This window comes from Vipera ursinii (assembly GCF_947247035.1).
Source record: "Vipera ursinii genome assembly, chromosome: 1".
NCBI classification, from domain to species: Eukaryota; Metazoa; Chordata; class Lepidosauria; order Squamata; family Viperidae; genus Vipera; species Vipera ursinii.
The window spans coordinates 12,422,778-12,447,867 of NC_139512.1; the positions used below are offsets into that span (position 1 = coordinate 12,422,778).

Consider the following 25,090-nt stretch of genomic DNA (forward strand, 5'->3'; position numbering starts at 1 on the left):
TACCTTGTCTTCTCAACCCCTGATATCTGAAGAGCTGGACTTCTGGCTTGGGTACCAGCTCTTGGAAGATCTGGAATGGATTGGTTGGCTGGTTTGATCTATGCCCATGCATGTCCACGCCTTCCCACATGCTGGAGGATCCACTCTGATCACGTCCTGTAGCAGTTCATAGGTCTCCACGGTATACAGGGCGAGAAAAATGAATCTTACATGCTTACCGGATGGATGGCATAGGGGACAAAGCTGTTGCAAAATCTGGTGGAAAGGAGGGAGGGAGGGAGGGAGGGAAGGAAGGAAGGAAGGAAGGAAGGAAGGAAGGAAGGAAGGAAGGAAGGAAGGAAGGAAGGATTTAAATTAAACTATGAATTGGTCTGTCTTTCAGTTAAACCAGAGTTCCTGATGGCCACGGAAGGGGAGAACCAGAAGGCTGCAAAGGCTGAGGTCAGATTCCAAACTCTTCTTTCAGGGAACGATGGTGGTTACCATGAATACTGTTGAATTGTTTGCGAAGTCCACTGGGGGCTGTAAGCCGAGGATTACCCATACTGTGACGGTTGTAAGTGTGAGGACCGGCCATAAGTCGCTCGTAACCTTGAACAGTCGCTAAATGAGTGGTTGTAAGCCGAGGACTGCCCATACTGTGATGGTCGTAAGTGTGAGGACCGGCCATGAGCCGCTCGTAACCTTGAACAATCGCTAAACGAGTGGTTCTAAGCCGAGGACTCCCCATACTGTGACGGTTGTAGGTGTGAGGACCGGCCATAAGTCACTTATAACCTTGAACAGTCGCTAAACGAGTGGTTGTAAGCTGAGGACTGCCCATACTGTGACAGTCATAAGTGTGAGGACCGGCCATGAGCCGCTCATAACCTCAAACAGTCACTAAACAAGTGGTTCTAAGCCGAGGACCACCCATACTGTGACGGTTGTAAGTGCGAGGCCTGGCCATAAGTTACTCGTAACCTCAAACAGTCGCTAAATGAGTGATTCTAAGCCGAGGACCACCCATACTGTGACGGTTGTAAGTGTGAGGACCGGCCATAAGCCACTCGTAACCTCAAACAGTCGCTAAACGAGTCATTGTCAACAAGCCGAGGACGACCCATATCAGCAGGGTCGCAAGGCTCAGCAAGAGTGGCGGGAAGATGCCCAGAGGGAGAACACTCCCATCAGCCCCAACCACAAAGGGAAACACCCAGAGGTTGATGGGAGGTGTAGTCCGGGCACTCTAGAAGCCCCCGGGAAAGCCGCTGGTCTCTGGCCGGGGGATCCCACCTGAGATCAGTTTTCTCACTTCCCTCCAGAATATCGTGACCCGGGTCACCAGCCTCCCCTTGGTCAGCTCTGCGTTCGACCTTTGGTCCTCCGTGTACCAGTATGCCAAGAAGACCTATCCCTGCGTCAACACCGCCTGCAACATTGTCGAGCTGGTGGCCGCCGTGGCCGTGGGCAGCGCCCGAGGGGGCGCCCAGCCTCTCCTGCCCCACCTTGAACCCCAGAGTGAGTCCACAAACGCTGCCTTGAAAGAGTCCGGCTGGCTGCTTGGGGCTCCCTTCTGCAGCCTTTCCAGTTTCAAGTGCCACTTTGAACTGCCGCCGTCAGGTTTCTAGTCCTCATGGCACAAAGGTTTCTTGGCCGGCCCTGTTTTGGCCTCATCTTCCAGGCTTCTCTGTCTCCTTCCTGTGAAGAGAATATGTCAGACTTTTTCATCTTTTCCACCTTTCTTCTGCTTGGCAGTTTAATTCAGTGGGGTTTTACCTCCTGCGACACCTTCCCCCGACCCCAACCCCAAAATGATCATGATCTAACAAGTGAGCAGAACATAATAATAACAATAACAATGATGATGATGTTGGAAGGGATCTTGGAGGTCATCTAGTCCAACCTTTTCTTCTCTGGAGCAAAGTTGAAAGGCCCTCAGTCTGCGCAGTTCTGTAAAATATCCGGTAAAAACCTTTCCACAAAAATCCTTGTTTGCAAACCGCTGAAACTAGCCTGTTTATAAATCCAAAGTCATCTAATAAGTCTCGTCTTTTCTCCCTTCAACTCCGGCTTTACAAATAAACCCAGTCCCCTTTTCTTTTATAAAAGAGAGTGCACCATTTTCGCTCTTTGCACAAGAGTCAGGCCTAAATAATTTTAAATAAATCATAATATGTGAGGTATGTGTTTTCTTTTTAATCTAGTTGTAAGAATAGAATAGAGCTGGAAGGGACCTTGGAGGTCATCTAGTCCAACCCCTGCTCAAACAGGAGAACCTATACCATTTCAGACAAGTGGCTGTCCAGACTCTTCTTAAAAACCTCCCTTGATGGAGCGCCCACGATTTCTGGTGGCAAGCTATTCCACTGGTTAATTGTCCTCACTGTCAGGAAGTATCTCCTTAATTCCAGGTTGCTTCTCTCCTTGATCAGTTTCCAACCATTGTTTCTCGTCCTTCCCTCTGGTGCTTTGCAGAATAACGTGGCCCCCTCGTCTTTGTGGCAGCCCCTCAGATACTGAAAAACTGCTATCATGTCTCCCCTATTTCTTCTTTTCTTTAGACTACCCAAACCCAAGTCCTGCAACTGTTTTCAGACGGAAACATAGTGTGAGGCTGGTTTGACTTAACGCCAAAAGTTTAAAATTTGTTTTTTTTTTCATTCCTTCCTAGTTGCAACCGTGAACGACTATGCTTGCAAGGGTTTGGACAAGCTGGAGGAAAAACTGCCAATTCTTCATCAACCAACTTACCAGGTGACATAAATTAGCAAAGTTCCCACAACACACCTTGTTGGCTGGGGAATTCTGGGAGTTGAAGTCCACACATCTTCCTCCAGGTTGAGAAACATTGCTCTCTAGAGCTGGGGGACTTCAAACTTGGCCCTTTTCTGACTGGTGGACTTCAACTCCCAGAATTCCTGAGCCAGCATGGCTGACCGTGCCTGGTTGAGGAATTCTGGGAGTTGAAGTCCACCAGTCAGAAAAGGGCCAGATTTGAAGACCCCCTACTCTAGAGCAGATGTGGGAAACTATGGCCCTTTTATGACTTGTGGACTTCAACTCCCAGCATTCCTCAGCCAGCCACGCTCAGCCATGCTGGCTCAGGAATTCTGGGAGTTGAAGTCCACAAGTCATAAAAGGGCCATACCTGTAGTTCTCCCCCTCCCCTGCTCTAGAGCAGACATGTCAAACACAAGGCCCGGGGGCCGGATCCGGCCCGCGAAGTGGTTTCATGCAGCCCGCGAAACCATCCTGGAAACAGTGAGGGAACGGCCCCCGCTGCCTTGTCCCTGGCCCAGAGACCCTCCTTCTGCCAGAGACCCCCAGATCTGTCCCACTCCTGCCCAGGCCCCCATAGGCACCCTTGATGCCAACGATGTAGAGCTGGCCACGCCCACCCAGTAGGCCACACACACTCTAGCCATGCCCACCCAGTAGGCCACACCCACCCTGGCCACACCCACCCGGCCCCCTGAGGGCAACCGCCATGCTGATGCGGCCCTCAATGAAATTGAGTTTGACACCCCTGCTCTAGAGGGTTGAAACTTTAGTAATCCACAACTTACAACCACAACAGAGCTGAAAAACTGATGTTGCTAAGTGAGAAATGCGTTAGGTTTTGTCCTATATTACAACTTTTCTCGCCACATATCTGAAGTGACTCGCTGCAGTTGTTAAGTTGGTAACCCGGTTGTTAAATGAATCTGGTTTCCCCCCCAGTGACTTTACTAGTCGGAAGGTCACAAAAGGGGATCATGTGACCGTCATAAATACTAGTCAGTTGCCAAGCCTCTGAATTTTGATCCCGTAACCGCGGGGTTGCTGCGACGGTCGTAAGTGTGAAAAACGGTCCTAAGTCCCTTTTTTTCCAGTGCCGTCGCAACTTCGAACAGTCTTAAATCAAGGACTGCTTCTCACTTGCTCCAGAGGATAAATAGATAAATAGGGCAAAAAGTCACGAATCGGGATATAGATTAGAGGTTGATAGGACCTTTCTTGATGGTTAGATCTCTCCGTTGGTGGAAGAGGTTACTGCTCCTTCCTCGTGACAGGAGTTTTTGTCATAGAGTGAATCAGTGCCATCTGCAGAGCGTTGGACTAGATGACCTCAGAGCTCCCTTTCCACCCTATGATTCCGGAGATTCTTTTTAAAAGGTGCAATTAAAAGACAAGGGAGGAAAGAAACAAGGCGAAATATATATCGAATCTCAGATAAAGGGTATGACTGACTGATGAGAACATAAAGAGTTCGAAATGGCCATCTCAGCCTCCCAAAAATTCTTTATTAGCAATTTGAATAATTTGCATATATATATATATATATATATATATATATATATATATATATATATATACACACACACACACACACACACACACACACACACACACACACAAACACACACACACACACACACACACACACACACACACACACATATATATATATATATATATATATTCCCCAGCAATTAACATCTGGATAAACAAGAAATTGAATCTGATAACGATGCAGTGAAGGAACTCCACCCCAGGGCTGGCCGAATTCCTACCTCTCGAGAACTTGTAATATATTATAATATCTGTAAAGAGATCGTGATAGGAAAATTATCAGCAAACGTAATGTGTAGGGAGATGCTCACTCATCCACGTCCGGGTTGTCCCAAATTTGCTTTTGTTCAGGAGGCAACTGGACTTTCTTGTTTTTCCTTTGAAGACGTTTCGCTTCTCCTCCGAGAAGCTTTTTCAGCTCTGACTGGATGCTGAGGAATGGGAGGATTTACACTCCTTGCAGACAGCTGGTCATTTGCATCCTTTTAGAGAGTCGTTGAGGCCACTTGGAGGCTTATGTGCATCCTCGGGGTCACCTGTGTGGTGCAAATGGGTGTGGAGCCTTCTTGGAGCTGCTGAAAGGACCGTGTTGCAGACGGGAGACGGACGATGTCGTATCACAGATAAACCTCCAAGTGGCCTCAACGACTTTCTAAAAGGATGCAAATGACCAGCTGTCTGCAAGGAGTATAAATCCTCCCATTCCCCACCATCCAGTCAGAGCTGAAGAAGCTTCTCGGAGGAGAAGCGAAACATCTTCAAAGGAAAAAAAAGGAAGTCCAGTTGCCTCCTGGAAAAAAAAAACACCTTTGGGATATCAGCAAGCTTCACTCCTCCTTATACTGATGACGTGACCTAGCAGGAGAATGAAACGTCTGCAGGAAAACCATCCACATTACAGAATCCCGCATACCCACCACATTCTTGGAAATACAGGTAGTCCTCAACGTACAACCGTAACAAAGCCAGTTCATTACAGTCACAAGTTGGGACAGTCATAAAGCGGGTCACTCGCACGATCCACCCGATTTTACAACCTTATTGGGGGAGCCATTTAAATAAACACTGCAGTTGTTAGATGAACACTGCCATCATTAAGCGAACCACGGTTAGCTACGGGCACAGTTTTGCTGAAAACTGGATGTAATTTCCCTTTTTTTGACAAAACCGTCATAAACCACAGCCACTTGACTGATCTGACTTACGCCCGTCACAACATACAACTGTAATCGGCAGACTCCATTACAATCGTGTTGAAGATTACCGCTGCGGGGGGTGGGGGGGAGTGACGTCGGAACTTTAGAACTGGGTTGCAACTCAATTTTTTCAGGTAGGTCATAGCTTTGAATGGTCGCTAAGTGATCGGTTATAAGTGGAGGACTCTTTGTATATTTTCCTCAGTGGCTCCAGAGTCATTTTCTGATTTCAACTGGAGTTTTCCACTCAACCAGTTTCTGGTTTTTGCACAAAAATTTACAAAAATAGGATAGAATATAAAATAGAATATGGGATAGGATAGGGTAGGATAGGATAGGATAGGATAGGATAGGATAGGATAGGATAGGATAGGATAGGATAGGATAGGATAGGATAGGATATAAAATAGAATATGGGATAGGATAGGATAGGATAGGATAGGATAGGATATGATAGGATAGGATAGGATAGGATAGGAAAGGATAGGACAGGATATAAAATAGAATATGGGATAGGATAGGATAGGATAGGATAGGATAGGATAGGATAGGATAGGATAGGATAGGATAGGATAGGATAGGATATAAAATAGAATATGGGATAGGATAGGATATAAAATAGAATATGGGATAGGATAGGATAGGATAGGATAGGATAGGATAGGATAGGATAGGATAGGGTATGGTAGGATAGGATAGGATAGGATAGGATAGGATAGGATAGGATAGGATAGGATATAAAATAAAATATGGGATAGGATAGGATAGGATAGGACAGACATGTCAAACACAAGGCCCGGGGGCCGGATCCGGCCCGCGAAGTGGTTTCATGTGGCCCGCGAAGCCATCCTGGAAACAGTGAGGGAACGGCCCCCACTGCCTTGGCCCTGGCCCAGAGACCCTCCTTCCGCCAGAGACCCTCAGATCTGTCCCACTCCTGCCCAGGCCCCCATAGGCACCCTTGATGCCAACGATGTAGAGCTGGCCACGCCCACCCAGTAGGCCATACACACTCTAGCCACACCCACCCAGTAGGCCACGCCCACCCAGGCCACACCCACCCAGCCCCTTGAGGGCAACCGCAATGCTGATGCGGCCCTCAATGAAATTGAGTTTGACACCCCTGGGATAGGATATAAAATAGAATATGGGATAGGATAGGATATAAAATAGAAATGGAATAGGATAGGATACAGAATAGAATATAGGATAGAATGGGATAGGATAAGTTAGGATAGGATAGGATAGGATAGGATATAAAATAGAATATGGGATAGAACAGAACAGAACAGAATAAAATAACATTACTGTCATTTTATTTATTTATTTATTTATTTATTTATTAAATTTTTATACCGCCCTTCTCCCGAAGGACTCAGGGCGGTGTACAGGGCAATAAATATCAGAATATAAATACAAAAGTTAAAAAAGAAGTTAAAAAGAATTAAATAATCATGCCCAATATAATACAATAATTAAAACTATGTTAAAATTAGATTTTAAATGTATACTAATCAGCATACCGGTACTTTAAAATGAGATGTTGTTTCATACATATATGAATTCATCTGCAGGTTGTCCTAGATGACCGGCCAGCCTTGCTGGACCCATCCCAGAGTCCCAAATCTTTGGGATATGAAAGTGGCCGACATCTTCCCATCTCGGGACTCGGATGGGGGGGAACCTTCCTTGCTCCTGAATTCCCACCAAATGACTCCCGCTCGGCCTTTGACCTCCTTCCCTCCTCCTCCTTCTAGGTCTTTGAAGATGGCGTCACCCTGACCAAGACGGTGGTTTCTTCCACCGTCCAGGCAGCTGGCGAAGCCAAGGGCCGTGTGACCCAGAAAGTGACCGCAGCTGTTGGCCTGACCAAGGACATCGTCCAAGACGGCATCACCTTGACCAAATCCGTGGTGAACTCCACCGTCTCCACGGCCCGGAACGCCGCCAGTGAAGCCAAGGGTCTCGTGACTCACCGAGCGGCTGACGTGGTCAAGCTGGGCAAGGAGACCCTCAATGAAGGCGTTGACCTGACCCGATCAGTGGTGTCCACCACAGTCAACGCCGCCCGTCAAGTGCAGAGCTCGGGGGCTCTCCAGGAAGGGGTGGAGATGGCCACGTTGTTCCAGCAAGCCATGGCCAGCGGGGTGGACAACATGTTGGATAAGACGGAGGAGATGGTGGACTACTACCTTCCTGTGTCCGAAGAAGAGCTGGGTAAGAGTGGAGGCGCCACGTTCTCGAACACGACACCTGATCATTACCTAATCCAGGCCGTCCTCGACTTACAACAGTTCATTTAATGACCGTTCAAAGTTACAACCGCCCTCAAACAACCGCTTTCCACACTTAATGCCCGTTGCAGCATCCGCCATAGTCAGGTGATTTATATCCCGAGGCTTGACAACCGGCTCGTACTTACGACAAGTCTCAGCATCCTGGGGTCGCACGATCCCCTTTGGCGACCTTCTGACAAGCGAAGTCCGTGGGGGAAGCCAGATTCACTTAGTGACCGTGTCACCAGCTTAAATGGAAAGTAAAATGGGGCAAAACTCACTGAAGAAATTTCTCCCTTAGCAACATAATTTTGAGGCTCGATTGTGGTTGTAAGTCGAGGACTGCCTGTGATCACTACTGTCACGACCACCCCATTTGCTTAACAACCGCCGTAAAATAGTTTCTAAGAACAGATCCAGTCACGTCGTAGACCCTGGAAAGTGGAGGAGCAGCCCCTGTAGCTAGGCCAGGAGTAGGCAACCTTGGCTCTTTTATGACTCGTGGACTTCAACTCCCAGAATCCCTGAGCCAGCCATGCTGAGGGGAAAGGGAGAGGTTTCCAAGCTGAGCCATGTTGGCTCAGGAATTCTGGGAGTTGAAGTCCACAAATCATAGAGATGGCAAGGTTGGCCTAGGGCAGGGGTAGGCAACCTTGGCCCTTTGATGACTGGTGGACTTCAACTCCCAGAATTCCTGAGCCAGCCACACTGAGGGGAAAGGGAGAGGTTTCTAAGCTGAGCCATGTTGGCTCAGGAATTCTGGGAGTTGAAGTCCACGAGTCCTAAAAGAGCCAAGGTTGCCTACCCTGGGCCTATACGCTAAACAAGGGGTCTTCAAACTTGGCCCTTTTAGGACTTGTGGACTTCAACTCCCAGAATTCCTGAGCCAGCATGGGGGAACTATGGCTCCTTTGTGACTCGTGGACTTCAACTCCCAGAATTCCTGAGCCCGTCATGCTGAGGGGAAATGGAGAGGTTTCCATGCTGAGTCATGCTGGCTCAGGAATTCTGGGAGAGCCAAGGTTGCCTACCCCTGGGCTAAGAGAGAGGTTTGCCTTCTCCACTGCAGGAGGATTTCGGCCTCCCTGCAGCATTTGTCAGCTTCACAAGCACGTTGTTCCCTTAGCAACCAGCACAAGAGAGATCCTAAAAATAGTTTTGTCACCTGGTGACCCACTTTGAGACCATGTGACCCAAATTGCCATGTTCAATTATGGTCAAAAGTCGAGGACTGCCTATATAAATGTATACAATCAGTCAATAAGGCCCTGGTTTAGGGGTGGCTGAAATCAGTTCTCCCAAAATCTCTGTACCCATCTTTCTTTCTTTTTTTCCCCTTTTTTTTAATCCCATTTATATCCCGCCCTTCTCCAAAGACTCAGGGCGGCTTACAATCTAAGAAGCACAAATCAATGTGCTTAGCACATTTCTTTCTTTCTTTCTTTCTTTCTTTCTTTCTTTCTTTCTTTCTTTCTTTCTTTCTTCCTTCTTTCCTTCCTTCCTCCCTTCCTTTTCTTCTTTTTCTTTTTCATTTTTTCCTTCCTTTCTTCCTTTTCCATTTTTCCCTCTTCCTCTCTCCCTCCTTTCTTTCTCTTTTTCATTTTTCCTTTTCTTTCCCTTCCTTCCTTCCTTTCTCTTTCTGTCTTTCTTTTTCATTTTTTCCTTCCTTCCTTTTTCTTTCTTTCTTTCTTTCTTTCTCTCTCTCTCTCTCTCTCTCTCTCTTTCTTTCTTTCTTTCTGTCTTTTTTTCTTTTTCTTTTCCTTCCTTCTTTCCTTCCTTCCTTCCTTCCTTCCTTCCTTCCTTCCTTCCTTCCTTCCTTCCTTCCTTCCTTCCTTCCTTCCCTTTCTTGCGGGCCAGCCCTCTCATCCACAGGCAAATCATGAGATAAACAAATTTGGGGAAACTGACCACATAAAACTTGAAGGTGGAAAGGCTGGGATGAATTCAGGGTTTTTAGAGCCCTGGGGCTGGGGGTGGGTGGGGAGGGGGCTGATCCTTCCTGGGCAGGGAGGGCACCTGTTCACACCTGCTTTCTCAAACTCTCTGCAGCCCAGCTGGCCACCGAGGTCCACGGCGTCAGCCAGGCTGCCCTGGACCAGCAGCAGAGGGAGCAGAGTTATTTTGTCCGCCTGGGGTCCCTTTCCAGCAAGCTTCGTTCCCGCGTCTACCGACATTCCCTGAATCGGCTTCATGTGGTCCAGGAAAAGACTCAGGACATGCTCGCCCAGCTCCAGTATGTGATTAACCTGGTAAGCCAGCCCTGGGTTCAAATCAGCCAGGATGCAGTGCAAGCTAAGGTACGGGTAATCCTCGACTTACTACAGCTCGTTTAGCGACCGTCCAAAGTTAGAATGGCACTGAAGAAAAGTGACGTACGACCACATTTTACACTTAGCGACCCTTGCAGCATCCAGGTGGTCATTGGGGGTTTGGGGCGGGGTCGTGTTCTGAGCTGCGATGGCCTGCTTTATAATGGCTATCACGATTTACAGTTGCAGGTATAGTTACGGTCGTAAGTCGAGGACTGCCTTTCCTCGGGTTACAAACGGAGTATTATTGCATTGCTTTCTTAAATTGTTTTGATTTCTGCTGGGCTGGCAGGTGGAACACTTCAAAAGCAGCGCGGGGAGTCAATTCCAGGAAGCACAACAGAAACTTAGCCAAATTTTGCTTAAATGGACCCAAATTCAGCCGGAAGAGGATCAGGAGGGAAGAAAGAAAGAAAACGTCCCACAGCAGGTATTCTATGCTTCCGACTACAGTTAGTTCTCGACTTACGACCAAGTGGGTTTATTGCATGTTAAACTATTGTTCGTTGCAGTTTCCACCCCCCAAATTTGGCTGCTTTAAGATACGTGGACTTCAACTCCCAAAATTCCCCAGCCAGCTATGCGGCTGCGGAATTCTGGGAGTTGAAGTCCACCCATCTGAAAGTTACTGGGGTTGAGAAACACCGTCATAGAGACTATGGGGGTCCAGGAGCATGGGTGTGAGTGTACTTCGATGTTATCTCTATCAGCTTTCTGCAGCTTTCCACTTCGACCTTTCCTGCAGGAGCCAGGAGCGTAGCTGGCTGGGGAAGATATGTGGACTTTGACTCCCAGAATTCCCCAGCCAGCTATGCTGACTGGGGAATTCTGGGAGTCGAAGTCCACCCATCTTCAAGAGGCCATATTTGAAAAACAATGGTTCATTGCAAGTCACAATCCCTCATGCATCACACCTGTTGCGACGCTCGAAATTTGTCCTCCGCAGGTCGAGCCGATGACTTTGGCCATGTTGCGATCCCTCATCCAAGATCTGAGTCCTGCTTACACCTGGCTGATGTCCACCGTGGAAGCGCTGCCCAGGAGCCTCCGGGACAGAGTGGACCAGATCCAGAGTAGCTTTCACCAGCTCTATCACGCCTTCTCTTCCGCTGAGTCCTTCCGGGATCTGCCCTCCGGCCTCCTTGCCCAGAGCCAGGAGACTATCGCCCAAGCCCGAGAGGTTCTCAGCACGTTGGCCGAACACCTCGTCCAGATCACCCCCCTGAATTGGGTCGTGGGGCCCTTCCGATCCCAGGAAGGAGGATCGGGAACCCCGCCGGAGGAGAGCAGGACAGCGAAGGTGAAGGAGACGGGCAAAGAGGCCAGGGCATCCTCGGAAAAGGTGGCAGCTAAGAGGGTGAAGAGGATGGAGAAGGCAACAGAGGAGGACCCGAGAGAGTCCACAGAGGCGATGGGGGCCTTGAAGGAGCTGCTGGCGGAGTCGGAGAGGGCCCCCCAAGAGAAGAACTCAGAATAAGGAGAGGCAAAATCTCCAGGGGTGTCCACAAGGCTTGGTCAAAAGTCTCCAGGGGTTGACCACAACAGAGCTTTGATGGCCTCATTGGGACCACCTTCTTCTTTGACCACACCCTGCGGACATCCCTGGGAGCCTCTGAAGGGCCGGGCAAGTTGCCGTAAAAGTTTTGCAGCCCTTCCTCCCCAACTACGATGCCAGCCCCTAAACCCCAAAAGTGGAGGTCTTCTCCCCAAAAGTCAAATGAAGGAGACCCAATTTCCAAGAGGGGAACTCCAGTCCCTGTGGAAAGAGAAACAGGAAAGCTAAAAGCTTGCCGAGAGAGAGAGATCTGCTCGGATCCATCTTTCCTTCTCCCCAAAGGGACCCAGATCCCACTTTCCTTCCCAGGGCTCCATTGTGTTAATTTCCAAGGAAGCCCATCTTAGACCTCTGCTTTGATTCAGAACTGCAACCAAAATAGAATGGAACGGAACGGAACGGAACCTGGAAGAGACCTTGGAGGTCCTCTAGTCCAGCCCCCTGTTCAAGCAAGAGAACCTATACCAGGGGTGGGCAACCTCGGCTCTTTTATGACTCGTGGACTTCAATTCCCAGAATTCCTGAGCCAGCATGGCTCAGCATGGCCTGGCTCAGGAATTCTGGGAGTTGAAGTCCACGAGTCATAAAAGAGCCGAGGTTGCCTACCCCTGGTCTAACCTCTTCTTAAAAACCTCCAGTGATGGAGGTTTTCAAGAAGAGATTGGACAACCATTTGTCCTGAAGGGTTTTCCTGCTTGAGCAGGAGGTTAGACTAGAAGACCTCTAAGATCCCTTCCAGCTCTACTATTGGGTTATTTGTCTGGAATGGTGTAGGTCTCCTGCTTCAGCGAGGGGGTTGGACTAGAAGACCTCCAAGGTGCCTTGCAACTTGGTTATTCTCTTATTCTGCTGAGCCTAGCATTTTATAATCCAATTGAGCGTTAAGCGTAGCAAGCAATTCCGAGGAAGGGATCGATAGAAAGGAATTCAATTTCCTCCTCTTAGCCAAGCGTCTAGTCCTCATTAGTGCAGAGATCAGCTTGTAAATAGGTGTAAGGCTGGGCGGTTGAGGTCAAAAGCTTAATGGCAAAGGTGGACTTGAAGGTGATATTTGAAGGCAGGCAGAAGAAATGGCGACTTTGTTTAACTCAGGGGTCTTCAAACTTGGCCCTTTGATGACATGTGGACAAGTCATCAAAGGGCCAGGTTTGAAGACCCCTGAGTTAACTCTTTGGTGGGGGGGGGCGTTTCAGACTTCAGAATGGGTCCAGCTGAATTTCCATGAAGCTAAGCTTTGAGCGTTTTCCTCTGGGTCCTTCGTTTGTGTCCATGCTGTAGGAAAATAAATTTTAAAAACAGGTCTGCCAGTTTCCGTCATCTTTTGCAGTCGAAGAGATTGTGGGGGCTTGGGTGTGTTTGTGTGTGTGTGTGTGTGTGTCTCTCTGTGTGTGTGTGTACATAAAAGTAGGCCAGAAGTGATGGGCGGACTTTCATTGTTGGGGGCAATAAGCTGACTTTGTAATAATGCCGCTTGGGGGGGCGCGAAAGCCCTAATAAGCAGGCATATACATAGAATGAAGGCTATTGCTAAGCACATTGATTTGTGCTTAAATTGTAAGCCGCCCTGAGTCTTCGGAGAAGGGCGGGATATAAATGGGATTAAAATAAAAATAAAAAATAAAAAATAAAAATTTAGAGCGGAGTTGGGGAACGAGAGCCCTTTTATGACTGGTGGACTTCAACTCCCAGAGTTCCTGGCTGAATTGAAGCCGAGATCATAAAAGGGCGATCTTCCCCACTTGATTTAGAGCCTGCCAATTTTCAAGACAGCATGGGCTGGATTCGAATGAAGTCCCTCTGAAAGCACCCAATTGGGAAGGGTCTATTGATGGATGGATAGAAAGAGGGGTGGATTTGTGGTGTTATGTATCCAGTGCAGGTATCTGCAGGGCAACAGCCACTAGGGGGCGTTGGCCTGGACGGTTTCGGCGGGAACCCCAGTTTCGGCGGGAAACCTAGGGCCAACCCCATTGGCTGGACGCCTACCTGGCTAGGTATTTAAGGAGGCCAGGTAACCCTTGTTCCTCAGTACGCTACCACCCCCCCCAATAAAGAGCTGAACACGTACTCCGGTTGGCGTCCTTGCGTGGGACCCACTCCATTACAGGTGGGTGGATGGAGGGAGGGAGGGATGAATGGGTAGGTGAAGGGATGGGTGGGTGCATGGAGGGATGGCTAAAAAAGAAACTAAAAAAACAAACTAGATCGTCTTGCCAGCCATCAATACTTAGATAAGCAGAGATTAACCTCAGACAAAAAACCTCAAAACAATACCCTATCAAGAATACCCCCACCAACACTGACAGGGCAGGTCACCCTTTCCACAACCCCCTCCCCCCCCCCGCTTCCTTGTAGCCCTAGTGAGGTTACCTAGTTGGGTCATGAATTGTCTGGAGGGAAACCTCCAAGCTCAGAGAGCACCAGGGACCCCGCAGTCTTCCTCCTCCTCCTCCTCCTCCTCCTCTTCCTCCTTGCACTGGTGATGTTACCCAGTTGGGTAATGAAACGTCTGCAAGAGAACAACCAAGGACCCCACAGTTCTCCTCCTCCTCCTCCTCCTTTCCACAACCCCTCCTTCCTTCTAGCCCTAGTGACGTTACCTAGTTGGGTCATGAATTGTCTGGAGGGAAACCTCCAAGCTCAGAGAGCACCAGGGACCCCACAGTCTTCCTCCTCCTCCTCCTCCTCCTCCTCCTCTTCCTCCTTGCACTGGTGATGTTACCCAGTTGGGTAATGAAACGTCTGCAAGAGAACAACCAAGGACCCCACAGTTCTCCTCCTCCTCCTCCTCCTTTCCACAACCCCTCCTTCCTTCTAGCCCTAGTGACGTTACCTAGTTGGGTCATGAATTGTCTGGAGGGAAACCTCCAAGCTCAGAGAGCACCAGGGACCCCGCAGTCTTCCTCCTCCTCCTCCTCCTCCTCCTCCTCTTCCTCCTTGCACTGGTGATGTTACCCAGTTGGGTAATGAAACGTCTGCAAGAGAACAACCAAGGACCCCACAGTTCTCCTCCTCCTCCTCCTCCTTTCCACACCCCCCCCCCTTCCTTCTAGCCCTAGTGACGTTACCTAGTTGGGTCATGAATTGTCTGCAAGAAAACCACCCGGCTCAGAGAGCACCGGGGACCCCTCAGTTCAACCCTACAGATATTCTTCTCTGTTTGATGACATGGCTGTACTCACCCTTTCGATGTCCCTGGGAAGCATCCCCACAACCCTAGAGAGCCGAATGACACCCCGTCATTCCCATCCAATCCCACCTCAGCAAAGACATCGAGTTGCAGATGTTTGAGTTCAACCTGCTTAGGAGAAGCCCCAGATCTTGATGCCTGCTGGGTCCTGAAGTTACCCCCAGAGGGCAGCCTGGGCCCTTATTTGCAAACCGTCATTTCAAGCAGAACCACAGCCTAGCAAACTGGTGACTTCCTTCCTTCCCTTCCCTTCCTTCCTTCCTTCCTTCCTTCCTTCCTTCCTTCCTTCCTTCCTTCCTTCTTTTCTCTTTCCCTTCTTTCTTTCTTTCCTTCTCTTTCTCTTCTTTTTTCCTTTTCTCTTTCTTTTTCTTTCTCTCTCTCTCCCTTCCTTCCTTCTTTCTTTTTTCCTTCCTTCCTTCCTTCCTTCCTTCCTTCCTTCCTTCCTTCCCCTTCCTTCCTTCCTTTCTTTCTCTTTCCCTTTTCTTTCTTTCTTTCCTTCTCTTTCTCTTCTTTTCTCTTTCTTTTTCTTTCTCTCTCTCTCCCTCCCTCCCTTCCTTCTTTCTTTTTTCCTTCCTTCCTTCCTTCCTTTCTTTTTCCCTTTTCTTTCTTTCTTTCCTTCTCTTTCTCTTCTTTTTTCCTTTTCTCTTTCTTTTTCTTTCTCTCTCTCTCCCTTCCTTCCTTCCTTCTTTCTTTTTTCTTCCTTCCTTCCTTCCTTCCTTCCTTAATTCCTTCCTTTCTTTTTCCCTTTTCTTTCTTTCTTTCCTTCTTTCTCTTCTTTTTTCCTTTTCTCTTTCTTTTTCTTTCTCTCTCTCTCCCTTCCTTCCTTCTTTCTTTTTTCCTTCCTTCCTTCCTTCCTTCCTTCCTTCCTTCCTTCCTTCCTTCCTTCCTTCCTTCCCCTTCCTTCCTTCCTTTCTCTTTCCCTTTTCTTTCTTTCTTTCCTTCTCTTTCTCTTCTTTTCTCTTTCTTTTTCTTTCTCTCTCTCTCCCTCCCTCCCTTCCTTCTTTCTTTTTTCCTTCCTTCCTTCCTTCCTTCCTTCCTTTCTTTTTCCCTTTTCTTTCTTTCTTTCCTTCTCTTTCTCTTCTTTTTTCCTTTTCTCTTTCTTTTTCTTTCTCTCTCTCTCCCTTCCTTCCTTCCTTCTTTCTTTTTTCTTCCTTCCTTCCTTCCTTCCTTAATTCCTTCCTTTCTTTTTCCCTTTTCTTTCTTTCTTTCCTTCTTTCTCTTCTTTTTTCCTTTTCTCTTTCTTTTTCTTTCTCTCTCCCTCCCTCCCTTCCTTCTTTCTTTTTTCCTTCCTTCCTTCCTTCCTTCCTTCCTTCCTTCCTTCCTTCCTTTCTCTTTCCCTTTTCTTTCTTTCCTTCTCTTTCTTTCTTTCCTTTTCTCTTTCTTTTTCTTTCTCTCTCTCTCCCTCCCTTCCTTCCTTCCTTCCTTCCTTTCTCTTTCCCTTCTTTTCTTTCTTTCCTTCTCTTTCTTTCTTTCCATTTCTCTTTCTTTTTCTTTCTCTCTCTCTCCCTCCCTTCCTTCCTTCTTTCTTTTTTCCTTCCTTCCTTCCTTTCTCTTTCCCTTCTTTCTTTCCTTCTCTTTCTCTTTTTTCCTTTTCTCTTTCTTTTTCTTTCTCTCTCTCTCCCTCCCTTCCTTCCTTCTTTCTTTTTTCCTTCCTTCCTTCCTTCCTTCCTTCCTTCCTTCCTTCCTTCCTTTCTCTTTCCCTTCTTTTCTTTCTTTCCTTCTCTTTCTTTCTTTCCTTTTCTCTTTCTTTTTCTTTCTCTCTCTCTCCCTCCCTCCCTTCTTTCTTTTTCCCTTCCTTCCTTCCTTCCTCTTTATTTCTTTCTCTTCTTTTTTCCTTTTCTTTCTTTCTTTCTCTTCTTTCTTTCCTTCTCTTTATTTCTCTCTTCTTTTTTCCTTTCCTTTCTTTCTCTTTCTCTCTCTCCCTTCCTTCTCTTTCTTTCTCTCTCTTTTCCTTCCTTCCTTCCTTCCTTCCTTCCTTCCTTCCTTCCTTCCCTCCCTCCCTCCCTCCCTCCCTCCCTCCCTTTCTTAGCTTTCGTACCTGAATGCAAAATACAAATGAAAATGGAGGCAACAGGAAAGTTCGAGAAAAGAAAGGGGAAGTAGAGGGAAAACCCGAAAGAAAGCCGGGCTCTCCTACTTTTTTTTCCCCAGCCTAGTCAAATCCAGAGCAAAGTTACAATCTCACATTTAACTTTCACGTTACAAAAAGACCAGCCCTTTCCAGGACGACCCCCTGATCCAAACCCAAAGTCAACATTTCATTCACCCTTGTTTTGAAACACGGAGCCCAAAGTCCGGAATGAGTTTCCCAAAGATCAACACAGCTAGTTAAACTTTCTTTTCCTTAATAATTAAACATTCCTCGGCTGGCTCCATTGCTCCTTCTCCCACGGTGGGAATTGGCCAAACGGGTGAGTTTCTATTATTTGCCCAAAGAGAGGTAGGGTGTGTGTGTGTGTGTGTGTCTCTGTGTGTGTGTACATAAAAGTAGGCCAGAAGTGATGGGCGGACTTTCATTGTTGGGGGCAATAAGCTGACTTTGTAATAATGCCGCTTGGGGGGGGCGCGAAAGCCCTAATAAGCAGGCATATACATAGAATGAAGGCTATTGCTAAGCACATTGGTTTGTGCTTAAATTGTAAGCCGCCCTGAGTCTTCGGAGAAGGGCGGGATATAAATGGGATTAAAATAAAAATAAAAAATAAAAAATAAAAATTTAGAGCGGAGTTGGGGAACGAGAGCCCTTTTATGACTGGTGGACTTCAACTCCCAGAGTTCCTGGCTGAATTGAAGCCGAGATCACAAAAGGGCCATCTTCCCCACTTGATTTAGAGCCTGCCAATTTTCAAGACAGCATGGGCTGGATTCGAATGAAGTCCCTCTGAAAGCACCCAATTGGGAAGGGTCTATTGATGGATGGATAGAAAGGGGTGGATTTGTGGTGTTATGTTTCCAGTGCAGGTATCTGCAGGGCAACAGCCACTAGGGGGCGTTGGCCTGGACGGTTTCGGCGGGAACCCGTTTCGGCGGGAAACCTAGGGCCAACCCCATTGGCTGGACGCCTACCTGGCTAGGTATTTAAGGAGGCCAGGTAACACTCGTCCCTCAGTACGCTACCCCCCCAATAAAGAGCTGAACACGTACTCCGGTTGGCGTCCTGGCGTCGGACCCACTCCATTACAGGTGGGTGGATGGAGGGATGGAGGGATGAATGGGTAGGTGAAGGGATGGGTGGATGCATGGAGGGATGGCTGAAAAGTAAAGTAAAAAAAAACTAGATCGTCTTGCCAGCAATCAATACTGAGATAAGCAGAGATTAACATCAGACAAAAACCCTCAAAACAATACCCCATCAAGAATACCATATATATACTCTTTATTTCTTTCTCTTATTTTTTCCTTTTCTTTCTTTCTTTCTTTCTTTCTTTCTTTTTTCTTTCCTTCTCTTTCTTTCTCTCTTCTTTTTTCCTTTTCTTTCTTTCTCTTTCTCTCTCTCCCTTCCTTCTCTTTCTTTCTCTCTCTCTCTTCCTTCCTTCCTTCCTTCCTTCCTTCCTTCCTTCCTTCCTTCCTTCCTTCCTTCCTTCCCTCCCTCCCTCCCTCCCTCCCTTTCTTAGCTTTCGTACCTGAATGCAAAATACAAATGAAAATGGAGGCAACAGGAAAGTTCGAGAAAAGAAAGGGGAAGTAGAGGGAAAACCCGAAAGAAAGCCGGGCTCTCCTACATTTTTTTCCCCAGCCTAGTCAAATCCAGAGCAAAGTCACAATCTCACGTTTAACTTTCACGTTACAAAAAGACCAGCCCTTTCCAGGACGACCCCCTGATCCAAACCCAAAGTCAACATTTCATTCACCCTTGTTTTGAAACACGGAGCCCAAAGTCCGGAATGAGTTTCCCAAAGATCAACACAGCTAGTTAAACTTTCTTTTCCTTAATAATTAAACATTCCTCGGCCGGCTCCATCGCTCCTTCTGGGTGTGGTTTGGGGGTGTGTGTGTGTGTATGTTGTGTGTTTTGTGTGTGTGTGTGTGTGTAGAATTCACTTCCGAGCCAGGAAAGAGAAAGAGTTTCTATTATTTGCCCAAAGAGAGGTAGGGTGTGTGTGTGTGTGTGTGTGTATGTTGTGTGTTGTGTGTTGTGTGTGTGTAGAATTCACTTCCGAGCCAGGAAAGAGAAAGACTTTCTATTATTTGCCCAAAGAGAGGTAGGTTCTGTGTGTGTGTTTGTGTTGTGTGTTGTGTGTGTGTGTGTAGAATTCACTTCTGAGCCAGGAAAGAGTTTCTATTATTTGCCCAAAGAGAGGTAGGGTGTGTGTGAGTGTGTGTCTGTGTGTGTTTGTGTGTCTCTGTGTGTGTAGAATTCACTTCCGAGCCAGGAAAGAGAGTTTCTATTATTTGCCCAAAGAGAGGTAGTGTGTGTGTGTGTGTGTAGGGTTTGTTTGTGTGTCTGTGTTTCTGTGTGTCTGTGTGTGTGTCTCTGTGTCTGTAGAATTCACTTCTGAGCCAGGAAAGAGAAAGAGTTTCTATTATTTGCCCAAAGACAGGTAGTGTGTGTGTGTGTGTGTGTAGGGTGTGTGTGTGTGTGTGTGTGTGTGTGTGTGTGTAGCATTCACTTCCGAGCCAGGAAAGAGAAAGAGTTTCTATTATTTGCCCAAAAAGAGGTAGTGTGTGTGTGTGTGTGTGTAGGGTGTGTGTGTGTGTGTAGGGTGTGTGTGTGTGTGTGTGTGTGTGTGTGTGTGTAGAATTCACTTCCGAGCCAGGAAAGAGAAAGAGTTTCTATTATTTGCCCAAAAAGAGGTAGTGTGTGTGTGTGTGTGTGTAGGGTGTGTGTGTGTGTGTAGGGTGTGTGTGTGTGGTGTGTGTGTGTGTGTGTGTGTGTGTAGAATTCACTTCCAAGCCAGGAAAGAGAAAGAGTTTCTATTATTTGCCCAAAAAGAGGTAGTGTGTGTGTGTGTGTGTGTGTGTAGGGTGTGTGTGTGTGTGTGTGTGTGTGTAGAATTCACTTCCGAGCCAGGAAAGAGAGAGAGTTTCTATTATTTGCCCAAAAAGAGGTAGTGTGTGTGTGTGTGTGTGTGTGTGTGTGTGTAGGGTGTGTGTGTGTGTGTAGGGTGTGTGTGTGTGTGTGTGTGTAGAATTCACTTCCGGGCCAGGAAAGAGAAAGAAACCTCTGCTCCTTCTTTTTCTCTGCAAGACGACCAACTTCCTACTTTGGGCTGACTGTTTTTTTTCCCACCCAACTGGGAGGAAAGACAAAAAATGAAGGAGGAGTGGTGAGCAAAGAGCATTTTTGGGTGGTTTCCGCCTCCTGCTAACCAGAGCCAGCTCAGCCCTTGCAGCGAGGCCTCAGCCCCAGGTAAGTCAGCCAGGCACACTGTCTGAGGAATTCTGGGAGTTGAAGTCCATGAGTCATAAAAGGGCCGAGTTTGAAGACCTCTGTTCTAGATAATGTTTCTCAACTTTGACAAGGTTAAGTTGTGAACATATGAAGAACGGCTGCAGGTTTTAGGTTTGGCTACTCTTGAGAAAAGAAGGACGAGGGGGGACATGACAGCAGTATTCCAGGATTTGAGGGGCTGCCCCAAAGAAGAAGGGGTCTGCTTATTCTCCAAAGCACCCGAAGGCAGGAGTAGAAGCAACGGATGGAAACTAGTCAAGGAGAGAAGCAACCTGGAACTAAGGAGAAATTTCCTGACCATGAGAACAATTAACCAGTGGAATAGCTTGCCACCAGAAGCTGTGGGTGCTCCATCACTGGAAGTCTTTAAGAAGTGACGGGACAGCCACTGAAATTGTATAGGGCAGGGGTAGGCAACCTCGGCTCTTTTATGACTCCCAGAATTCCTGAGCCAGCCATACTGAGGGGAAAGGGAGAGGTTTCCAAGCTGAATCCTGGCTGGCTCGGGAATTCTGGGAGTTGACGTCCACGAGTCATAAAAGAGCCAAGGTTGCCTACCCCTGGCTTAGGGTCTCCTGCCTGAGCAGAGAGTTGGACTAGAAGACCTCCAAGGTCCCTTCCAGCTGTATTCTGATTGATTAAAGCCTTCATTAGCTAACAAGGAGCAGGTAGTCTTTGATTTAGGTCCACATTTGAGCCCGATTTCCATTGCTACGTGAGACGGTCATTAAGCGAGATTTACCCACCCACCCCATTTTGCAATCTTTCTTGCCATTGTTGTTAAGGTGAATCACTGCGGTTGTTAACTTAGGAACACGGTCATTAAGCAAATCTGGCTTCTCCAATGACTTTGTCAGAAGGTCACCAAAAGGTAGATCACCTGACTCCGGGACACCGCGACTGTCATAAATATGAATCAATTGCCAAGCATCCAGGTTTTGATCATGGGGGATGCTGCAATGGTTGTAAAGCGTGAAAACAATGACCACAAGTAACTTTTTTGAGTGCCCTTGTCTCTTCGGTCACTAAACGGGCTGGTCTAAGTTGAGGACCGCCTGTATTAGATCTGCCCCTTACTTAAACACCTCCAATGAAACGGAATTATTTATGTTGGTGTGTACGTACGCAAGTATGTACATATGTATTCATTCACTCACTCACTCATTCATTCATTCAGGCTCCCCAAACTGTTCCAGAGTTTCATTCTCTTTATTTCTCTCTTTTTTTCCAGCCTTCAAGCTTGGCAAAAATTACAACGCCCGCCTCTCCTGTAGCCTTACACAGGTTTGCCCTAGGCAACATATAGGCTTCCTGGTATCCGACCTTTGATAAAGGCTGGGCAGCCGTGCCCGTCCTCAGCCTGTGCCACCCCTTGTGGATCCAACATGCCCTCCAATTTGGACCCGGCTCCGCCCAGGATGACAGGCACTTCCCAGGTAGATCTGGGCTTTGAAGGGATCCTCCAGATCCTAAAGGGGATCCCGGCAGAGAGGCTCATTCACTATAGGCACAAGCTGTGCTGCTCGCACCAAGACCGGAACAGCTGCCATCTGCTGCACGTCATGATCCTCTGGTCCTTGGGGAGAGAAGAGGAGGCAAGGGTGCAGCTCCACAGCTTCAGAGACGACGTGGTGGCCCACCGTCTCTCCCAAAGCCTCTGGGCCACGGGTGGAGTGAAGGGGACAACCCCAGAGCAACTGAAGGACCAGGCCAAGGTGGCCCAGGCAGTGGCGGAGATCTATTCGCTCTTGGTCGACGAGAAGCTTTGTGAATCCCTGGCCAGAGACGAGGCCTACAGAACCGCTATCCAAGCCTTTATGGCCGGTCGCATTGAAGGAGCCCAACTCAAAGGTCTCCTGGATGAAGCTATGGAGAAGTGTGGACTGCCGTTCCTCTTGACGGTGCCCAGGAATAATTCTGGAGCTCTGGCCTCAGGGAGGTGGGAGTTGACTCCACCCAGAAGGAGTGGTCCGGTGTCCATCAACAGCTCTTTTCCTTCTGATAACCCTCAGCCGTTACGTTCCACAGGAAGCCCCCTCTCCTACATCAGCCACCTTCAGATCAGTGAGACTTCAACAACCTCCGGCAGCCCTTCCAGCACGGGAGGGTCCGTGTCTCTAACATCAAACAGCCAAGCAGAAGACACCAGTTCTGCGTCGTTGGTCAACAGCTGCTCCGCCAACTCGAGAAGACCTTCTCTACCAATTTCCAGAGGTCCCAGTTTACCGCCTGATACCAAAATCGCACCGTCTCTCAAGGCATCTGCCCAGGGCTCCATGCACTGCACCACAACCCCTGTAACAATGCTATCAGGAGACTTGCCTCTCAGCTTCCAGGTCCCACCTCTGCAGAAGTTGGGTTTGACACCTGCAGAAAGTGCTCCACAACCTGGAACCCGTTCCTCTGCTTCAGCCCCGAGCACGAGTTTTGGACCTCTGCTATCGTCTTCTTTTACTTCTTCTTCAGATCTTGCCTCTCGTAGCTCAGAGCCTTCTTCGGTGGTCCCACCAGATGATGAAAGACAGTTCTACACCTTCGTGGTCCTGCATGCCGCAGAGGACGAGCTGGTGGCTTGCCGGGTGAAGGAACGCTTGGAGGCCTTGGGTGTCTCCAACGGAGCCACCTTCAGCGAAGATTTCCTCGTCCCTGGCTGTGACCAACTCAACTGTTTCCAGAACGCCTTGGACAACTCGGCCTTCACCCTCGTGCTCCTGACAGAGAACTTCACGGGCCGCCTTTGTGACTATCAACGCGACACAGCCTTGATGGACTCCCTCACCCGCTGCTGCAAGAGGGACTCGGTGATTCCGTTGGTGCCCAAAGAACACACGCTGAAATCCAGGGCAATGCCCCTCCTGCTGGCTTCATTGGTGCCCTTGGTTGAAAAATCTCCTGTGTTTGACAAAAGGGTGAAGAAGACCTTCACTTCAAGGGTGATCCAGGAGAAAAAAGCCACCTGGGAGCTCACGAGACAGATCCAGGAAAGAGAGAAGGAGAGAGAACGAGAGCGAGAAAACCTGAGGCTACAACAGCGTCTCGCTCTCCTCAACCTTCAACCACCACAACCAGTGGCGGACATTTCAAGGCTACCAGCCTCAGCAGGCCGAGTCTTTCCTCCTTCCACAACATCCTTTATGGAACCAGGGCCCAACCAGGCTTCCTTCTCCCAACCATTCATGTTCTCGGTGGGTTCTCCAAACACAATGCCGGGTCCACAGCTCATCATTCAGAATGCCCAAATGATTCAGATCGGTGATTATAACCGCATGCAGGTGGAAAGAAGCAATGCAGCGGTGGGCACGGCCAATGGGACCATTGAGGGGCCACCAGTGGAGGAAGGAGAGGACAATCCTGGAGAGCAAAAATGAGTCCATGAAAGAAGACATCAGAAACATTTGTAAGTTTCTTAGAAGCATCGGCAACTTTGCCAAGGGACGAGACCTGTTTGACAAAGAGACCGGTGTTACGGGAAGATGTAGGGGCCAACAAGAACTGGCACCTTGAACTTCATGGGTGACCATCTCCTCTTTGGAATCCCCCAGGGACTCGTAAAGCAGAGGTCTCCAACCTTTAGGGCACCAGGGACCACCGGTTCCGTGGAAGTTTTTCCGTGGACCGGAGGGTGTGTGGTTTTGTGTGCTGCCTGCATCCCACAGATGGGGCTTTGCTTGTTTGTGCGGACCGGTTGTGGCATGCCGTGCTTCCGTACTGGGGGTTGGAGACCCCTGTTGTAAAGGACAAAAGGCACTACAGGTAGTCCTCGACTTACAACCATTTGTTTAATGATTGTCTGACGTTACAATGACACTGAAAAAAAAGGGACTTATGAATGTTTTTCACACTTACAACCGTTGAACGTACAGTGTGATCGTAATTCAGACGCTTGGCAACTGACTCGCATCTGTGACTTTTAGTGTTTCCTGGAATCACGTGATCCCCTTTTGAGACCTTCTGATCCACCAAGGACAATGGCGAAGCCAGATTCACTTAACAACCCTGTTGCTAACTTAACAACCGCAGTGATTGAATTAATCACGGTGGCATGAAAGGTTGTAAAACAGGGCAACATTCACGTAAGAACTGTCTCGCTTAGGAAGGGAAATTTTGGGCTGACTTGTGGTCGTTGAGGACTTACCTGTATTCTTAATCTTGCAGCTGGGGAGACAGGAGTTATGGGGACCCTTTCGTGCAATATAGAAGAGAGGGAGAAGGAAGCCATTTTGCTCTTTTTTTGGGGGGGGGGGAACCCAGCAAGAATGTTAGAAGGGATTAATCTCAAAGGACGGAGACAGAGGAACTGCACCACGATTTACTTGGGTGAAAATTCTGAAATGTGTACAATTGCTTCGTTATGTGACCCCTATGCAATATATATGTGGCCTTTGGAAATGACTGGGTTCATGTTGTGCTTGGAATTACAAGGAGCCTGGCTTGATCTTGGTTTAAGAGGCAAAGAGTCACTGCGATCTTGCTTATGGCTTGGGCTGTCTCCACTCCACCAATTGTGACTTAAAGTCTATATAACCAGGTTTAAGCTATGGCTTAATGCAGAGCGTAGCAAGCGAGAGCTCTTTTAGATTACAGGCAACGCTGGAATCTAATAGGGTAGTCAAGTTAGCCAAGATATGTGGACTTCGACTCCCAGAATTCCCCAGCTAGCACGGCTGGCTACGGAATTCTGGGAGTCGAAGTCCACCCATCTTAAAACTTGTTCAAGTGGAGAGTCGTAAGACTAAGGGGGCGCAGGAACATGGGTGTGTGTGTGTATATACCTCAACATTATCTCTTATCAGTTTGCTGCAGCTTTTCACTTTAACCATCTCTGGAGAAATCAGGATTTGCAGATTGCAATGCCCCC

The 25,090-nt window shown here is 48.1% G+C and overlaps 2 protein-coding genes across 4 annotated transcripts in view; both read left to right on the top strand.

The window, feature by feature from the left end:
• Positions 1 to 24,849, top strand: part of TICAM1 (TIR domain containing adaptor molecule 1) — a 232,135-nt gene extending 207,286 nt beyond the window's left edge. The window contains exons 2-3 of one of the 3 annotated variants that reach the window (XM_083363632.1): positions 20,326 to 21,361; positions 21,464 to 24,849. In XM_083363632.1, the coding sequence (XP_083219758.1) occupies positions 21,618 to 23,600 (1,983 nt within the window). In that variant the 5' untranslated portion in view covers positions 20,326 to 21,361; positions 21,464 to 21,617 and the 3' untranslated portion in view covers positions 23,601 to 24,849. Of the gene's footprint in view, positions 1 to 20,100; positions 20,191 to 20,325 lie in introns of those variants that run through there. The other 2 variants (XM_083363633.1, XM_083363631.1) reach the window with 2 other exon arrangements.
• Positions 400 to 11,572, top strand: LOC310632877 (perilipin-3-like; the record flags this gene model as incomplete). Its single annotated transcript, XM_083350335.1, has 7 exons — positions 400 to 441; positions 1,305 to 1,500; positions 2,654 to 2,736; positions 7,268 to 7,727; positions 9,836 to 10,035; positions 10,388 to 10,525; positions 11,042 to 11,572. The coding sequence occupies 7 exons, from the start codon at positions 400 to 402 to the stop codon at positions 11,570 to 11,572; spliced, it is 1,650 nt and encodes a 549-aa protein (XP_083206461.1).
• Positions 24,850 to 25,090: the final 241 nt, after the last annotated feature.